Source organism: Schistocerca nitens, chromosome 4, assembly GCF_023898315.1.
Source record: "Schistocerca nitens isolate TAMUIC-IGC-003100 chromosome 4, iqSchNite1.1, whole genome shotgun sequence".
NCBI lineage: Eukaryota > Metazoa > Arthropoda > Insecta > Orthoptera > Acrididae > Schistocerca > Schistocerca nitens.
The window spans coordinates 620,286,650-620,305,374 of record NC_064617.1 but is presented as its reverse complement, the minus strand read 5'-3'; the positions used below and the strand labels follow the sequence as shown (position 1 = coordinate 620,305,374).

Here is an 18,725-nt window from a genome sequence, read left to right as displayed (position 1 = left end):
TTCCGTAACACTCGCGTGATGATCAAACCTACCAGTAACAAATCTAGCAGCCCTCCTCTGAATTGCTTCTATGTTCTCCCTCAATCCGACATGATAGGGATCCCAAACGCTCGAGCAGTAGTCAAGAATAAGTCGAATTAGTGTTTTATAAGCGGTCTGCTTTACAGATGAACCACATCTTCCCAAAATTCTACCAATGAACCGAAGACGACTATCCGCCTTCCCCACAACTGCCATTTCATGATTGTCCCACTTCATATCGCTCTGCAATGTTACGCCCAAATACTTAATCGACGTGACTGTGTCAAGCGCTACACTACTAATGGAATATTCAAACATTACAGGATTCTTTTTCCTATTCATCTGCAATAATTTACATTTATCTATATTTAAAGTTAGCTGCCATTCTTTACACCAATGACAAATCCTGTCCAAGTCATCTTGTATCCTCCTACAGTCACTCGACGACGACACCTTCCCGTACACCACAGCATCATCAGCAAACACTGTAGTGCTAACTGTGAAATTGCTTTTTTCACATTATGTTGGTTCTGTTCGGACGTTTGCGTGGATGAACGAGTTCTTTTGAGTCTGACAGTAATCGCAAGGGCGGAAAACACGTTTCTGTACTAAGTGGAACCAATAATTTTCAAAATGACGCTTGCCTTTTTTGCAAGGCAGTTATCAAAATTATTCGTTTACGGTAAGAAAACACTGAATATTCGTATATTATCAAACCACTGTGAGCAACAAGATATATCTTCGTTTATACTCACATAGACTGTTTAGTACCTATATCGTTTTCAACTGAGCAGTCAATATCAGTACGTTATAAACACTAATTCTTCGTCAATGCATGCGTCAGAACATGCTGGGAGTTCTTATTTCGAAGAGACTCTGGCTAGAGGACTGAGAGCCTTACGCAAATATGCACCTCCAGCATGCTATTAGCGGACGGTGATCCTCGTGGAAAAGTGCGCTACCGGCACACTAAGAAGCGTGCATCGACCAAGAGTGTTTATTGGTTATTATTAATAACTGCTTAGTTGGAAGTCGTGTTGGTATTGAACGATTTCTGTGAGCACTGATTGAGATAAACTTCATAGTTTAAAACAGTGTGGTCATTGACTTTCGCCATTAATTTAGCTAATATGAAAGAACCATTACGAACTTAGTAAGCAAACCAGAAGCTTCACCAGAGTAAGACTGCCAGAAAATATCACGTATATAGCTTATTTCTTTCTGCATCTTTTGATGCCCCTGTAATCTCGATGGTGATCTGAAAACACACACACACACACACACACACACACACACACACACACACACACACACACGCGCGCGCGCACATTAAACATAGTCTCACTACAGCAAATATCGTCGGATGCTGTGACAGATACACGTCGCGTGTTTGACTCCCAGCACCTGCTACACGTCGTGTGCCGAATTTCTGTAGTAAGGAGTCATTTTGGAGCAGCTTTCCCTTCATATTTGCGCCATTTAACTTCGGCAACGCTTATAAAACCGTACTTACATGTCAGGAAACCTATAAAGATACCTAAACTGTGACTGCTGCGAAGGGCATTTCACAGGCAGCAAAATCACACAGAGTGGACCAACAGTATCTTGCAAACTATGTAATTAATGGCCTGCTTGCTACCGATATCAAAAATGATGATGACCATAGCGTTGGTGGTAGAGCTTGTACCGATCCTTAGAATCCTCTTAGGTACGCAGTTCCTTCTTCTAGCATCTACCGAACGACTCGGGGCAGGATATTTATTTTGGCAGAATAGAGTATTGTGGGAGGGAAATTTTCAAAACGAGAGTATAAACAGAACAGCAGATAGCGTGCGTCTTGCACAGAAACTCACAAAAGCTTGCAGGGTGAGCCGACACCAATTAAAAAACAGTACTAATTTAATTTCTATACTCTAGTGGCATTTCCGTGACTATCGGAAGGATATCTCGAAAATAATGTTCCCAATGTATATCAATCCTCCAGCGAACTTAATAGGTCTACTGCGTTGTACGAAAGGCAATCGAGGGCTACTAAAACCACCGTCATGTAACATGCCGTACGGAAGAAGCATGTTGTCTGTTGGAAAAAATACAAAAGCGGTATATGCGAGTGAAACATCCAGCAAAATCAGCTGTCACTGAACACAGCCTCAGCTGTTTTTTTAGAAGGGAACGATATTAGCTACCATCGTAGTGCAGGGTGCGATTTTCGGAGGTAGTGTAACGAACTTACAGAGGCGGAGAACGTAACCAAACTGCACAGAGGCTTTAGCTTAAGTAAAAGGTAGATCCATCATTTAGTTTGCTTAAACGACTGCGGAGAATATCTAAACCTGTCTACTCGCAGTTAAATGTTTCTTAAGATATGTTTTAGTAAAATCAGCTTCTTGCGGCAAGGAGAAGGTGGACCAATGAGTACACTTTGCTGATAGAATGGTTAGGATGTACATATACCCACTAAGGAGACTGCCTACGGTACTCTCGTCGATCCTCTTCTGGGGTAATGGCGCCCTTACCATCGTGGAATAGTGGAAAGAATGTCACTTTGCTGATAGAATGGTTAGGATGTACATATACCCACTAAGGAGACTGCCTACGCTACTCTCGTCGATCCTCTTCTGGGGTAATGGCGCCCTTACCATCGTGAAATAGTGGAAAGAATGTCACGGATACGGTAAGCATATTGGCAAACGATAAGACTGCCTTCTTTCATTGCGGCCATATCTTTTCACAAAATTACGATCACCTACTTTCTCACCTGAATGGCAAAATGCACACGTCGGACGAAAGTATGGAAAGCACAAAAATACAATAAGTTGCCGGGCCTCATAACCGTATAAGTTGGCATTCAAAACAGGTACCAGTACTCTCGATATGGACAAATAAATGTCCTGAAAGATTTTCAGGGGAATCTTAAATCATTCTTGTTGCAACACGATTGCAGGTTCAGGTAACGATAATATACGTGGATAGTGATCGTGCACACTTCTCTGGAAAACAGACTACAAGGGCTCAATAATATCGAGATCTGGTGACTGTGGTAGCTAGGGAAATGGAACAATTCATGCTCGTGCTCACAAAACCAGACCTGGACGATGCGCGCAGTGTGAACGGGGGCCCTATAGTATTGGAACACAGCAACACCATTGGCGAACAAACATTGTACTATGGGATGGACCTGATCAACCAAAACCGCCCCATAATCGTTGGTAGAAACGCGGCATTGCAGACTAAATGTGGGGCCTATGGAATACCACGATATGGGTGTCCAAATCATCACCGAACCTCCCCCCCCCCCGCCCCCTCTCAACATGTTTCTTTGTGGAAAGTAAACTCGGCCAGAAGTTGGAAACAATGTGAAAGAAGACTCGTCAGATCAAATGGCTTTCTTCAACTGTTCTGCAGTCCAGGTTTTGTGGATTTGGCAACACGTTTTTCTCTTAAAGGTATTTGCACTGATGAGTGGTTTTGGAATATCAACTTCCCTTGCAATCCCCTACTTAGGGAGCTCCCTCGAGCTTGTTTTGTTGCTGATAAGGTTCGTGAGTGTGATATTCAGTTCGCGAGTGACTTTAGAAGCTGTCGTCTTCTTCAAATGGCTCTGAGCACTATAAGACTTAACATCTGAGCTCACCAGTCCCCTAAAACTTAGAACTACTTAAACCTAACAAACCTAAGGACATCACACACATCGATGCCCGAAGCAGGATTCGAACCTGCTACCGTAGCGATCTCGCGGTTAAAGACTGAAGCGCCTAGAACGGCTCGGCCCCAACGGCCAGCTGTCGTCTTCTTACTTTTCGTCCCAGTTCCCTGCAGTGACCTTCCGTCACGACCCTTCGACACGCACTTCCGTCCGCGTTGTGCCATAGCGGATGATGTTTTTCCGATATTCCCGTATGCAGTATAAATCTCCCATACAATGCCTCTTCAAACATGAAACAATTTGGCTCCTTGGGTTGCGGAAGCACCAACGATTTCCCCAGGTCTGAATTCACATAATACCTACATGATGCACTCACAACTAGCCAGAGACTGTCCTGACAGCGAGTGACATTGGCAATGCCCCGAGGACATTGTACAGGTGCAGTTCGTAGTCAGATACAACAGCGTATCCTGCAGCTTTGACTAACATCTGTATTCATGTGTAAGCATTCATCTCTCCCGATTTCCATACTTCTCATCAACCCATGTACATTTCCTCCTCACCTACATTGGGAGTAATGGCAATCATGATACAACAAGAGAAGCAGGACCCCGCATGGATTGATTTGCGTGTTGATTTTTTCCTTGCATATTTAGGGACAGTAAAAGGGAAGCATCAGAAATGAGAACAGCGAGAAACATAACAACAGAATTTGGATCACGAAGTTACGAAATTCTGTTACATAGAAAGCAAAACAATCTACGATGAACGGAGCAAGGAGGACATACCTAGCGGACTAACATTGGCAAAAGGGCATTCCTGCCCGGCAGAAGTCTGCGAGTATTAAGAATAGACTTTAATCTGAGGAAGAAATTTGAGAGACTGTACGTTTGGAACACAGCACTGCATTGCAGTGAGACATGGACTGTGAGAAAACCGGAACGAAGAAGATCGAAGCATTTACGATGTGGTGCTACAGACGAATGTTGAAAATTATGTGATCCGGTAAGGTAAGGAACAAGGTGGTTCTGCGCAGAATCGGAGAGAAAAGAAGTATGTGAGAAACACTGACCACAGAAAGGGAGGGGATGATAGGACATCTGTTAAGACATCAGGGATTAATCATCTTGGGGATTAAGTAACCGCTTCAGCTGTATGTAGTCTTTTGTTTTTAGATCATTACCAGTTTCGTGGCTCTAAAACCCACATCATCAAGCGGATTTAGTGCCACGAAACCGGTAGTGATATAAAATTTAAGGGCTAAACACAGTTAAAGGTGATAACTCATAGCTGTCGTTGACCTACTTTTATGTTGTCTGCATTAGGCATTAACTTCCATGTTACTAGGGGGAGCTGTAGAGGATAAAAACCTCAGAGGAAGACAGAGATCGGAGTACATCCAGCAAATAACTGGGGAGGTAGGTTGCAAGTGATAATCTCAGATGAAAAGATTGGCACTGGAGAGGAATAAGCGACGGGCAGTATCTAACCAGTCATACGACTGATGACTCAAAAACAAAAAACAAAAAAAAGGAGAAAAAAAATTCGAGACTAGAACGGCAGAAAAATTGTACGAAAGTAATTCCCTGAATCCTCTGTCAAACACTGAAGTGTGATCTTTTTGAGTAACGAATTAAAAGTAGACGTACATTCTCTTTACGTAAAACATCTGTTTGTCTTTACGAACGCCTTTCTCTTGGTTATGAATTCGTGTTGGCTATGGAGACGAGCAGCGTATACCGTTCAGTTTCTCTGGTTTTCAAAGGGCAAGCGACGAAGTCGGGACGCCTAACGAAGAGAACAGGGGAAGTTTCCCAAGTATCGTGTAGAAATAAAATTAAAACTCGGCTACCAACGTAAAATGTTGTAAACTGTAATGGCCGGCCGCAGTGGCCGAGCGGTTCTTGGCCGGAACCACGCAGCTGCTACGCTCGCAGGTTCGAATTCTGCCTCGGACATGGATGTGTGTGATGTCTTTAGGTTATTTAGGTTTACGTAGTTCTAAGTCTAGGGGAGTGATGACCTCAGATGTTAAGTCCCATAGTGCTCAGAGCCATTTCTGTAAATTGTAAAGGTCATTGTGAAAGTCCCGAAGGGCCACTAAAAATTATAGTCCTGTGTCCTACTGCAGCAACTGCGATTCCATATTTCCAATAAAAGACAGTGTACTCGGAGAGTTCATTTACCTCCCTTATCCTGAACACTTGGCTTCGGTGTGTTTAGTGGTTTTTCGTTCTTTCATGGTCTTTTTTTTCTTTTTTGTTTCGTTTCAGGATTTTTATCTTCAAATTGATGATTGCGCTTTTCGCTACAACCGTATTTTTCTGTGGTTTTAGTATTGACTGAGGTAATTGCTAGCACTTCTTTTAAATCTGACTAATGGGGCCCGGCTGCATTTTTATGGTATGTCTGCATCCTCGCTCCATTAGCTTATTCTGGGCCTTAATGGTTTAGATAGATTCGCAAATCAAGCTTTGCAGGAAATCTGATGATGCGATATCAGTGCGAAACGCTATCAGTAAATATTGCAACAGAGACTGTGTCTTTTCTGGAACGTAGGTCCATCGAGTGCGCTTCCTATTCACAGGCGCAGGAATGGGGAGTAGAGAATTGCCTATTTACGCTACCTGACCACGGGGCGGCCCTGACACGGCCGCTTTCCTGCGGCAACCTTGACCGTGTTTCGCCGCGGCGACACACACAGAGTGCTAGCAGCGCTCCACATTGTGAATGCAGCCGCGACACGGGGCGCTGCTAGCGGAGCTCGCTGTCTGAGCCACCTGTTGTGATAGGCTGCAGATAACGGGCGCCCAGCCGTAACGGCGCCTGCCGCCTGTGCACACAGTCACAGGCGAGCACGTGCCGACCGAGCTCCTACATCGAGCGCCATCAGCTACACATATCTATAAGATTTCTGCAAGTCAGAGCCATTTTAAATGCATTGCCAATAGTATTCTTTCTCTTCTCGTTCTGCCCGTGGGGCTTATTTTTAAGCATCGCTTCCGTGTACTGTCACGAGTCTTGGATGCTAGGAAAATGCTATAAGTTTACAAACAGCCACGCCAGAATTTTGATAAGACATGTGGGACCCGTACCACCAGCGGGTAAACAGCGTACGTAAACAGACAAGGGCAACACGAGTACTCACAGGTTTGTTTGACCACTGCAGCGTTTTTTGGACGTGTTGAGGAAACTGAATCGGCAGGCACTTGAAGAGGGTTACAAATTATCCGGTGAGACACTATTTACAAATTTCCACTACGTGTCTCTCTCGACACGATCTTGAAGACACCGTTAAATTGGATAAAAACTCATCGGTATACATGCCACGTGAAATTTGAGTAAAATCCCACGCTTTTTCCTGTCCAAGGACTCCGTCGCGAAAGACCTCCTAGCAATATTAGATTAATTATATCTCGCGCAGACGCGATTCAGCACGTATTCCTCCCACGCTTCTTATGTGAAAAGAAAACTAAGATGAGGTAAATCACTGGACATACCTTCTTCCTTCTATTCGTAGTGGTTTCTAGGGCTTAGTTGTAGATGTTCATAAAATTAATGATACTGTAACTCTGATCGTCTGGATCACAGTAACTATAATGATATCGAAAAAAGTAACGAAGCTCGACTACAATATCATCTTAGTATTTCGACGATCAGCCATGGACCGAAATTATAGAAGCGGCCAGCACCACAATTGGTACTTTTCGTACCCAAAAATCGTGGTTTCGGCGGTGTTCTCATGGACCACCCCTGAGCAGTTGGTTGTTCTAAAAACCACCCTGGATCACACGTAATGCGCAACAATTGGTCGATTTAATCAGTTTGCCTGGAGTGGAGGAAGAGAGTAATGTTTACATTTTGACCCTGTACTGCAGAATAGTTAAAGTATGCTCGTTCTTCCGATAGGTGTATAAATATTTGCTAGACCAATGGCTATTCAAATCACTTGACTTCTTATCAGTGTAATTACTAGAACCCCAGGTATGGCCAATTTTCTTGGGTCATTTTAATTGAAAAAGGTACCTTAAATTCAACTGATCGAGTGTAGGTTACGAAAACCACTGTATCAAGGAGCTTCAAATTTCTGTAATGATACCAGGTGGTTATAATTAAAGTGCAGTTCCTAACAGAGGTCCAATGTGGGCTGCAATTGTCGTACGACAGAGAAACTTGGTTGTTTTTCTAATGCGTTAATGCGAAAACGGTTTTCCATGGAAAAAAATAAGTTCCAGTTTTGTCCATTAGGTGCCAATCTGGCGCTGTGAAAGCAAGAAAGACGAATAGAAATTTTTCCTTATGTATCAGGTTAGAAACGGGATGCGAGCAGAAAACGTCAAACAAGTGAGAAAGGCACAAAGTTGATTTTACTATTTACTGCCACTTACACAGTTCGATCAGTATGAACACCCAAAACGTCACCGAGGAGCCGTACAGCTCCGGGTTAGGACCTGGCGGCCAGCGTAAATCGGCTCCGCGTTAACGCATTAGCATATCTACGACGTTTCGCTGCCATACAATAATTACAGCCTACTGTGGACCTTCGTGATTAATTGCACTTCAATCGCAACAACCTAGCACTACACACGTATGTCGAACGTCAAAATAAGTATGAAGGACTGACAGGCATACCCAGTGTCTTCAATATAAGGTTCTAATGGTATAGCCCTCGAAAGGTTTGATAATAAATAAGTAGAGGAATTATAAATGAATTACTAGATTGATTAAATACATATTACTGGATTTTCGTACATCAACAGAAAGCAGTCTGATAATATTGCTGTACTATATTTAATTATATCTGACAACAATCTTTCATTTGTTTGTAGATGAGAGTGTCATGCATCCAAAGATCGCTTGCCAAGCCAGATCTAAGAGAGACATCTCGTACAACGTCAGAGAAAAAGGTAAGTACAAATTATTCATTGACGAAATATTTATTTACTGATTTATTTATTCATTTATCGAATGCTGGAACAGACAGTGCTATTATACGAGGGGCATACACAGGCATCCAGTAACCTCTTCAACGAAAAATAAAATTGAGCAGTTCTTAATGTTTTGTTTCTTTGTACTTACATATCTGCATTTCTGGCACACACTGAAATACTCACGTCACCCAGTTTGTCTTTGAAACACATAGCGACCTACGTTTGTTCCATTTTGTGCTCGTCCCATCTCGTTAGTGGCATGCTATGTTACTGGGGGTCAGACGTCAATGTGTGACAGGAAAGCAAGCATGTATCTACAAACAAACAAAAATTTCACTAAGTAAAGAAGTCACCCTAATTCTGCCAACGGCCTTGTCAAAGAGGGCGGAGGAGCGGACGGAGGTTTAGGGCACTCTCTTGTGCCTGATGTGGGAAACTGCCCCTAAGGGCAGACCGATCAACGGACTGAGGCTGCAGAAGGCAATTGAAACGCCGGCCGGAGTGGCCGAGCGGTTAAAGGCGCTACAGTCTGGAACCGCACGACCGCTACGGTCGCAGGTTCGAATCCTGCATCGGGCATGGATGTGTGTGATGTCCTTAGGTTATTTAGGTTTAAGTAGCTCTAAGTTCTAGGGGACTTATGACCACAGCAGTTGAGTCCCATAGTGCTCAGAGCCATTTGCAATTGAAACCACTACATTAAAGACACTTAACTTATATCCACAGGATATGTGGCCTGTAAATGAAGTGTCATTGTGATCTCTCCATTGGCAAAAGATTCCGGAATGATTCCCCTTCAGATCTTCGGGAGAGGACTGCCAAAGGGGAGGTGAGGTGATCATGAGATGAAGATTGAATATCCAAGTAAAGGATAACATTTTGCCGGCCGAAGTGGCCGTGCGGTTAAAGGCGCTGCAGTCTGGAACCGCAAGACCGCTACGGTCGCAGGTTCGAATCCTGCCTCGGGCGTGGATGTTTGTGATGTCCTTAGGTTAGTTTGGTTTAACTAGTTCTAAGTTCTAGGGGACTAATGACCTCAGCAGTTGAGTCCCATAGTGCTCAGAGCCATTTGATAACATTTTACAAGCCGGGTCGTAGAATATCAGAAGTCTGAACGTGGTAGGAAAGCTAGAAAATCTGTAAACTGAAATGCAAAAGCTCAATCTGGATATAGTAGGCATCAGTGAAGTGAAATGGAAAGGTCAGATGAGTATAGGGTAATATCAACAGCAGCAGAAAATGGTGTAACTGGAGTAGTGTTTGTTGTGAATAGGAAGTTAGGGCTGAGAGTGTGTTACCGTAAACAGTTTAGTGATAGGACAGTTCTTATCAGAATCGACAGCAAACTAACACCGACAACGATAGCTCAGAGATACACGCCGAGGTCGTAGGCTGAAGATGAAGAGAGAGAAGAAATATATGAGTATATTGAAAGGTTAATACAGCACGTAAATGGACATGAAAATCTAATAGCCATGGGGGAATGGACAGTTCTTGTAGCGGAAGGAGTATAAGGAACTGTTACAGGAGAATATGGGCTTGGGACAAGCAACGAGAGAGGAGAAAGACTAATTGTGTTCTGTAATAAATTGCAGCTAGTAATAGCCAATACTCTGTTAAAGAATCACAAGAGTAAGAGGAATGCTTGGTAAAGGGGGGGGGGGTGACATGGGAAGATTTTAGTTGCACTATAACATGGTCAGACAGAGATTCTGAAATCAGATATTGGATTGCAAAGCGTATCCAGGAGCAGATATAGACTCAGATCACATTATAGCAGTGGTGAAGATTAGGCTGGAGTTAAGAGATTAGTCGGGAAGAACCAGCACGCAAAGAAGTGGGATACAGAAGTGCTGTTCTAAATAGGACAATCATAGAGGTTGGAACGAAAAATGTAGGTACAAAGAAGGCAACTGCGAAGAAACCATGGGAAACGGACGAAATGCTTCAGTTGATCGATGAAAGACGGAAGTACAAAAATGCTCACAGAAATTCAGAAAGACGAGTCGATGGGGAATGAAAGAAATAGAAAGTGCAGGGAAGCTAAGGAGAAGGGACAGGATGTTAGGGCATCAGTTAAGACATGCAGGAATGGCTTCTATGGTACTAGAGGGAACTGTAGAAGGCAAAAACTGTAGAGTAAGACAGATTGGAATACATCCTCCAAGTAACTGAGTACGTACGTTACAAGTGCTACTCTGAGATGAAGAGGTTGGAACGGAAGAGAAATTCTTAGTGGACCACATCAAACCAGTCGTAGAAAAAGGATATTTGCCTGTCTCGTAAGGCACCAGTGAAAAAGCGGTGTCACTGTTGGTTCTCCCAAACCAAGCGAGACGGCGCAGTCGTTAGCACAATGCACTCGCGTTGGGAAGCACGACAGTTCAAATCCCCATCGGGATATATTTATTTAGGTTTTCCGTGATTTCCCTAAATCACTCCAGTTAAATTTAATATTATTCATTACGGATGGTTGCTTTGAAATGGAATGACTGTTTTCCGCCCTGTCCCTTTCCTTTCGTAATCGGAGCTTGTGCTCAGTTTTTTATGACCTCGCTGTCGACGGGATGTTAAACTCTTATCTTTCCTTGGTTGTTCTACGGAACTTACTAATTCTTACGGAATGAGGTATATCCCAGGTGCCAGGTTGCATCGTAGGTTGTTCTGTATTCCGTTAAATTTTTTTTGCAGTATCATAGCCCCATTCCTTCTCCATCGAATTGTTCTTCCGTTTCTATGACATAGCCTTGAAGTTTCTTTTCTCCATGCAGCCGTTATGTACATTCCTTTCACCTTTCGTTCCCTTCATTGCTCATCTCCCATAAGGATATATCTATTCCTACAGCGGGCTCAGTTTTATCCGTTTCTTTGTGTGTGTGCGCTGTCTTGCTTGCATGTATGCTTCAGCAGCTTTGGATTTATCCTCTTGCCATCCATGACGTTGTGGTTTTGATCATTCTATCAATCTCATGTTTTATTCGTCTCCATTCCCTTTTCCATCCTTTATTTTTATTTTTTTTTCTAGCATCAATGAAATTAGTATCTCAGATGTTATCGAAAGATTTATAGTGAGCGTTGTAATTTTCCCTTGTTCGTCTGTCGTCTTCACGCATCTCTAAAAATTTTGCTTTAGTTTCTGCAATCTCAACCATTCATTCTCTAATATTCTTTCGGAAATAATGAACGACCTCTGTTTGTTCCAACTTACCCATGTCCTGGTTCCTTATCTCATACCTCTCTGCAATTTATTCAGTTTTTTATACGCTTTTCATAACAAATGAAGAATGGTCCGGTTTTCACTACATTTCCCGAAACTGTTACGTAGTATAAGAGCAAAGTTTCGAAATATGTCTTTACAATTAATATGTGTAGTGTCGGCAAGTATCTTTTATAGATAGAACCTTGTTTTGTACTTCATGAAACATGTTCAAGCAATGATTAAAACGGGTGCAATGTAAATTTTTTTCCAGGTGGCTTCCACCTCATTTCTGTTCTGTAGCCCATGTTACGCTTTAATTTTTCTTTCTCTTCCTATTATCCAGAACCATTTCGCGATGATAGATCCAATTTCTTCAGCCTTACGTACTGAATATTTTATTTTATTCCTCATTAGTTTTTTTTAATGTGTTGATCGTCTGCAGTTTTTAAAACTCCACATATAACGAGAGGACACAGCATCTTCGACGTAGCGACGAAGTATGGATTTTGCCGTACGACCGCTTCACGAGTGTAACGTTAATATCACGAATCTAGTAAAATATCAAATCTCCGACATCGTTGCGGCCGGGAAAAGATCCTGCAAGAACGGGACCAACGACGACTGAAGAGAATCGTTCAACGTGACAGAAGTGCAACCCTTCTGCAAATTGCTGCATGTTTCAATCCTGGAACATCAATAAGTGTCAGTGTGGAACCATTCAACGAAACATCATCGATATGGGATTTCGGAGCCAAAGGACTACTCGTGTACCCTTCATGTCTGCACGACACAAAAACTTTACGCCTTGCCTGGGCCCGTCAACACCGACATTGGACTGTTGATGACTGGAAACATGTTGCCTTGTCGGATGAGCTTCGTTTCAAATTCTACCGAACCGATGGACGTGTACGGATATGGAGACAACCTCATGAATCCATGGACCCTGCATGTTAGCAGGGAGTGTTCAAGATGGTGGAGGCTCTGAAACTGTGTGGAGATAATGGAGATAATGCAGTTGGAGTGATATGGGACCCCTGATACGTCTAGATACGACTCTGACAGGTGAGACGTACGTAAGCATCTTGTCTGATCACCTGCATCAATTCATGTCCATTGTGCAAATGGTTCAAATGGCTCTGAGCACTATGGGACTCAACTGCTGAGGTCATTAGTCCCCTAGAACTTAGAACTAGTTAAACCTAACTAACCTAAGGACATCACAAACATCCATGCCCGAGGCAGGATTCGAACCTGCGACCGTAGCGGTCTTGCGGTTCCAGACTGCAGCGCCTTTAACCGCACGGCCACTTCGGCCGGCTGTCCATTGTGCATTCCAGTGGACTTGGGCAATACCAGGAGTGCAATCCGACTCTCCACACGTCCAGAATTGCTACAGAGTGGCTCCAGGTACACTCTTCTGAGTTTAAACACTTCCGCTGGCCAGCAAACTCCCCTAACATGAACATTGTTCAGCATATCTGGGATACCTTGCAACGTTCTGTTCAGAAGTGGCCATCCCCTCGTACTCAAAAATGTTTCTCAGCACGATGGGACTTGACTTCTGAGGTCATCAGTCCCCTAGAACTTAGAACTACTTAAACCTAACTAACCTAAGGACATCACACACATCCATGCCTGAGGCAGGATTCGAACCTGAGACCGTACGGTCGCGCGGTTCCAGACTGTAGCGCCTAGAACCTCTCGGCCACCTCGGCCTGCCCCTCGTACTCGCACGGATTTATGGTCAGCCCTGCAGAATTAATGGTGTCATTTACCTCCAGCACTACTTCAGAAATTAGTTGAATCCATGACATGTCGCATTGCGGCACTTCTGCGTGTTCGCGGTGACCCTACAAGACACTGTGCATGTGTACCAGTTTCTTTGGCTCGTCAGTGTCTTTATACCCTTAAAACACACAGTACATAACCACGTCTAAATCATAAAATTCATAACTGCAAACACGCGAAGACCGACTCCACCGACAGTTATCACAACTGAAACTTGGCCTCCGTAGATGGAGAAGTCGGAGACTCTAGGCTCTCTGACCAGCAGGCAGATGTTCCGACTGAATGAATCGTTTCTCTTGCGGCTCTTTCCCCAATACCGACCGTTACAAGTCTATCGTGCGTTTCACTCTCACTGCAGACCGTTTTGTCGCTACTGTAATTGGCACACCGCCGTCTCTTCGACACGGTTTCGGACTAAGAAAGCAGTGCTGCTGACAGTATTCTGAACACAAGTCTAGGAACAGCACAGCTGTAATGAAAAGAGGAATCCCACATAAAACGATGTAGTGGTATAAAAATTTATTACATAGCTGTGGTTTTGCTCTGTTACTGACAACAAAGGCCAACGATGGAAAAACTTTTTTGCTTAAAATATCTTATTCTTAGGTTTTTTATGGTGGGAAATCCAAATATGGTACTTCAAATATTGTAGCACTGACCATTTGTTCAAATTTTACAGCTTAATTTATTAAATTAAGCGATCTTTTTAAGGAATTTAACAGCTTTTATATAGTTAAAATAATTGAAAAAGGAGGTGTAATGAATGTAGATGACGTTGGTAGCACTGCTGAAAAACATTTGCTGGCAAAAAGGTCGATTCCGTTTTTGTGCTAATAGATGGTGTTTTGTTTACTGTCAACCTAACCTCACTTTGCCGTTTCCTGTACATGTGCTCAGTAAAATTTATAATCGTGGTTGTGAAAACCCTGATGACAGATTTTGTTACATTTGTGGTGAATTTGTGGTTCAAGAACACCGAAGAAAAATTACAGACTTTGTGAAAATGTTTATCTATCATACTTTTGATCTACATTTGGTGATCAAGATAAACCTTGGGCGCCGCATAAGGTATGTTATGTGTGTGTTGAAGATCTAAGAAAATGGTCCAAAACGGAGAAAAAAGCCTTTAGATTTGCTGTTTCTATGATATGGAGGGAGCCAAGAAATCATTCCGTTCATTGCTACTTTTGCAGTGTTGATACTACTGGTCATAATTCGAAAAACAAGAAGAAATAAGCTACCCTAACCTTCCATCCGCCATCCGACCAGTAGGGCATGGTGTACGTTTGCCGGTTCGTAAACCACCAGGTGATTTAAATTTTATTCCAATAGAAGTATTTTCTTATGTACAATCTGATTTACATGAACCAGATGATGATGAATTCCATTGTAATACAGAAAGTCTAGAGCCCAAATTGTTTACTCAGACAGAGGTTACGGATTTACTTAGGGATCTGGGCTTAACTAATTAACGAAAGAGAAAGCTGAATTGCTTGGCTCTACATTAAAAGAAAAGAACTTATTGGCAGTTGGAAGCAGAACATACATGTATAGAAAGAGAGAGCAGCAGTTTTCTAAGTTTTTTTCAACAAGAAGGTGCTTTAGTATACTGCTCAGACATTCCCAGTCTGATGAATGAGTTTGGTACTGAATACAAAAAGGAAGATTGGAGGCTGTTTATTAATTCATCCAAAACTGGTTTAAAGGCTGTTGTATTGCACAATGGTAACACGTATGCATCCATACCTGTTGGACATTCTGTACATATGAAAGAAAGCTACAAAAATCTAGAAACAGTGCTAGATAATATAGACTATTCTGCTCATAATTGGATGATATGTGGCGATCTAAAAGTAACATGGATGCTCCTTGGTCAGCAAGGTGGCTTTACCAAATTTCCATGTTCCTTGTGTGAATGGGACAGTAGGGCTAGGGATCAACATTGGTGCAGAAAGAACTGGCCTGTGAGACAGTCTTTAAAACCTGGTGAGAAGAACATTCAACGCAAAAACCTTGAAGATCCAAAAAACATACTCCTACCACCTCTACATATAAAGTTAGGGCTAATGAAACAATTTGCAAAGGCGTTGCCTGAAGATGGACCATGTATAAGTATCTCTGCCAAAACTTTCCACACCTTTCAGAAACCAAACTAAAAGACGGCGTCTTTGTCGGACCTCACATCAGAAAATTGATGTTTGATGTTAACTTTGAATCCACAATGACCTTAAATTAGAAAGAAGCATTGGTATCATTCAAGCTAGTCGTTACAAAGTTCTTAGGACATGAAAAAGACCCAGAATATGTTTCTATTATAGCTACAATGTTAAAGAAGTTTAAAACTCAGGATGTTCAGTGACCCTGAAGGTTCCCTTTTTGAACAATCACCTTGATTACTTCCCGGCCAATATGAGAGAAGTTAGTGAGGAGCAAGGACAGCGTTTCCACCAGGACATTAAAGTGATGGAAAAACGCCACCGAGGCCGCTGGAACACCAACATGATGGAGGACTACTGTTGGTCACTTCACTGAGAAGTTCAGCAAGCAACTCATCGTAGAAAGAGCTACACAAGAAGCTTCAAAGATGAAGAAGAAAGAAAATACCAACCAATTCCAGCTGACAAGTGAAATCTCTATTAACACATATCATTGTTTTAAGTAGCTTACTGTAACTACAAACCATGCTTATGTGGTAACAAAGAATTTCATTAATTTCCCCGTTTATCGTACAGCATAGGATTTTTATACTACATAATAAAAAGCATATTGCTCGAGAACTATGGGTGATACAGGAAACCTAAGGCTAGTTTTGGATTAAGCTCATAAAAATCTATAAAGATCAGCTATCAAAGTAAAAAAAGTTTTTCGTTGGCCTGTGAAATTTTTCTGTTCTTACATTTGACATAATGGTATTTGTCTGTTGAATTTTCATAATAAGTCGTTTTAATACTCCTACTTAATTGAACTAACCATTTTGGTATTCATTGTCTTATGATGTACGTCCTCAGGAGACTTCAAAATCATATAATTATTGTTTAGTGCTTTGGTATACCACTTGGTTACACACTAATTCTTCGTGACGATTCTCTTTAAGCGTCAGCCTAGTCTTCATCATTATTAAACTAAGATCTGAGATTATATCTGTTACCGAGTGTACCTTACGAAGCAGTTTTTGAACTCGGAATCAAGATGATCCTTTTACTGTTCTCGTAGCCTTCCTTCCAGTACTTTTACTACTATTACGTTTGACCGCATTTGTTGCTAGTAGCTGAAATTTATTTCAAAGCTTAATATTTTCTTCGGTCTCGTTCCTGTTGTCGATTCGGTATTCCCGATAAGTCTGTTTTCTTTTCCGTACGCTTTTACTGCATTACAATCCCCCTGACTGAGTTAGCATTTCAGTTCCATGGTATACCGTATCTCGTTATCGTCTGGTTTGTACGTCGACATGTATACCTCAACTATAGCTACCGCTCTTAGTTTTGTTTCGAGTCTGTCGGAAATAATGCGTTAATATGTCGACCGTAACACATATCTTTGCCTTACCTTCTTGTTCATGACGACTACTACTCCTATTGTACCACTTTCTGATTTACGAAATAAATGTACCCCGAATTTGATAAATACTGAATTAATGATCATTTTCAACTATGATTATAACAGAACTGATTTTTGAATATGTAAATTGAAATAAAAGCTTGCTAAAACTTACACATTTTTCATTAAAATGTAATACAGACAAATAAAGCAACAAAATTTTTGTTTTTCATTTGTCCCGGGTAAAAAAAAGGAATTTTTTTTCACATCTGAACGTTTGTCTCTTACAGGGTAAAAAACATCTGACAGCAATACTCATACAACATAAGTTTATTTTATCGTTGCATAGTTTAGCTAAAGTTAATCTGTGATTTTGCTCATACGTTTTTCCCTTGGCAACATACAGACCGTTATCTTTTACAACTGTACAAAGTACACCCAGCTCCCACTCGCGTTATGAAAACGGTGCGCCCGCTCGACAGTTAATGTTCACGAGGAGCATTTCCTACAAAAGATTATCTAACAACTTGAGAAAGTTATTACTTCACGAAAACTTATTATTTGGAAGAGTAATGATTCCTTAACTCATTGTAAATCGGAAACACTAGGAATGTTCCAACTCTGCGATGTGCAACATAGCCACGTAACTGACTGAAGATACCGCAAATCAGTGTTCTCGACACAAAGTTCAAAATAGGCTCATTTATTTATTAACAGTTCAACAAATTACTGCTACATGTAAAAACGTACAATACTAAACTTTACTTATCCTGAAGATGGCAGCCTTGGTAATCTTTTGTGGTAAGAGAAGAAAGTCGTCATACATCATGGCTCTTGATGTAAAATGATCTATAAAACATCTTCTTGGCGTCGGGATTTCAGGATTCAGAGCAAATCAGTAAACTGTATGAGCTGGTATCCAATACGAATCCACATCCGAGACATAATTAATCCACTCTTGCTACAGTTTTTGTCTCGTTACGTACTCTGGATAATAGCTTGTTTGATGCTGGCTACCGACGTTCCTCTGGCAAAGACTTCTTGAGCTACATAGCTCCAAGACACCTTTTGCATCCCCTGCCTAACCCTTATCGTTGAGCGGGGATTTCCTTCCAACTTTTACATCTCATACAATTCTACATTCCTAAGCATTAACCAGTCATACACGTAATGTATTAAGACATTTGTATTATGAAATAACACAGGTTTAATAAATAAATTCAGAAATTAATTTCGGTTGCATAACTTCACAAAATTAAGAAGAATTATTTCTATCATGTCAATAGAAAGAACATAATTTTCACGACACAGACATCACACCATTCGTAGGAAACATAGAAGTTACGTAATAGGATCCATCAATATCAGACGTATGTGTTACACATTGTCAGTGATATGTTGGTCTTAGATGCGGGTTCCTGCGGCTACAATGAATCTGTACCCCGCGTGAAATAGTCTGTGATGCTGAGTTGCTGACAAAGCTGCCAAGCATCGTGTGGTCTTCGCCAGTGTTCAGAGGATGAAAGCACGATAAATACCGTGGGAAACACCTCGAGATGCTACTAACAAACGATTACAAGTTTCCGGCGGTCCATACCACGCT

At 41.8% G+C, this 18,725-nt stretch overlaps 1 protein-coding gene across 1 annotated transcript in view; it reads left to right on the top strand.

The window, feature by feature from the left end:
• The first annotated feature begins 8,501 nt into the window (after positions 1-8,501).
• LOC126251543 (membrane-bound alkaline phosphatase-like) overlaps positions 8,502-18,725 on the top strand; it is a 104,567-nt gene continuing 94,343 nt past the window's right edge. The window contains exon 1 of the mRNA XM_049952053.1: positions 8,502-8,574. Within this exon, the coding sequence (XP_049808010.1) occupies positions 8,508-8,574 (67 nt within the window). The 5' untranslated portion in view covers positions 8,502-8,507. The remainder of the gene's footprint in view (positions 8,575-18,725) is intronic.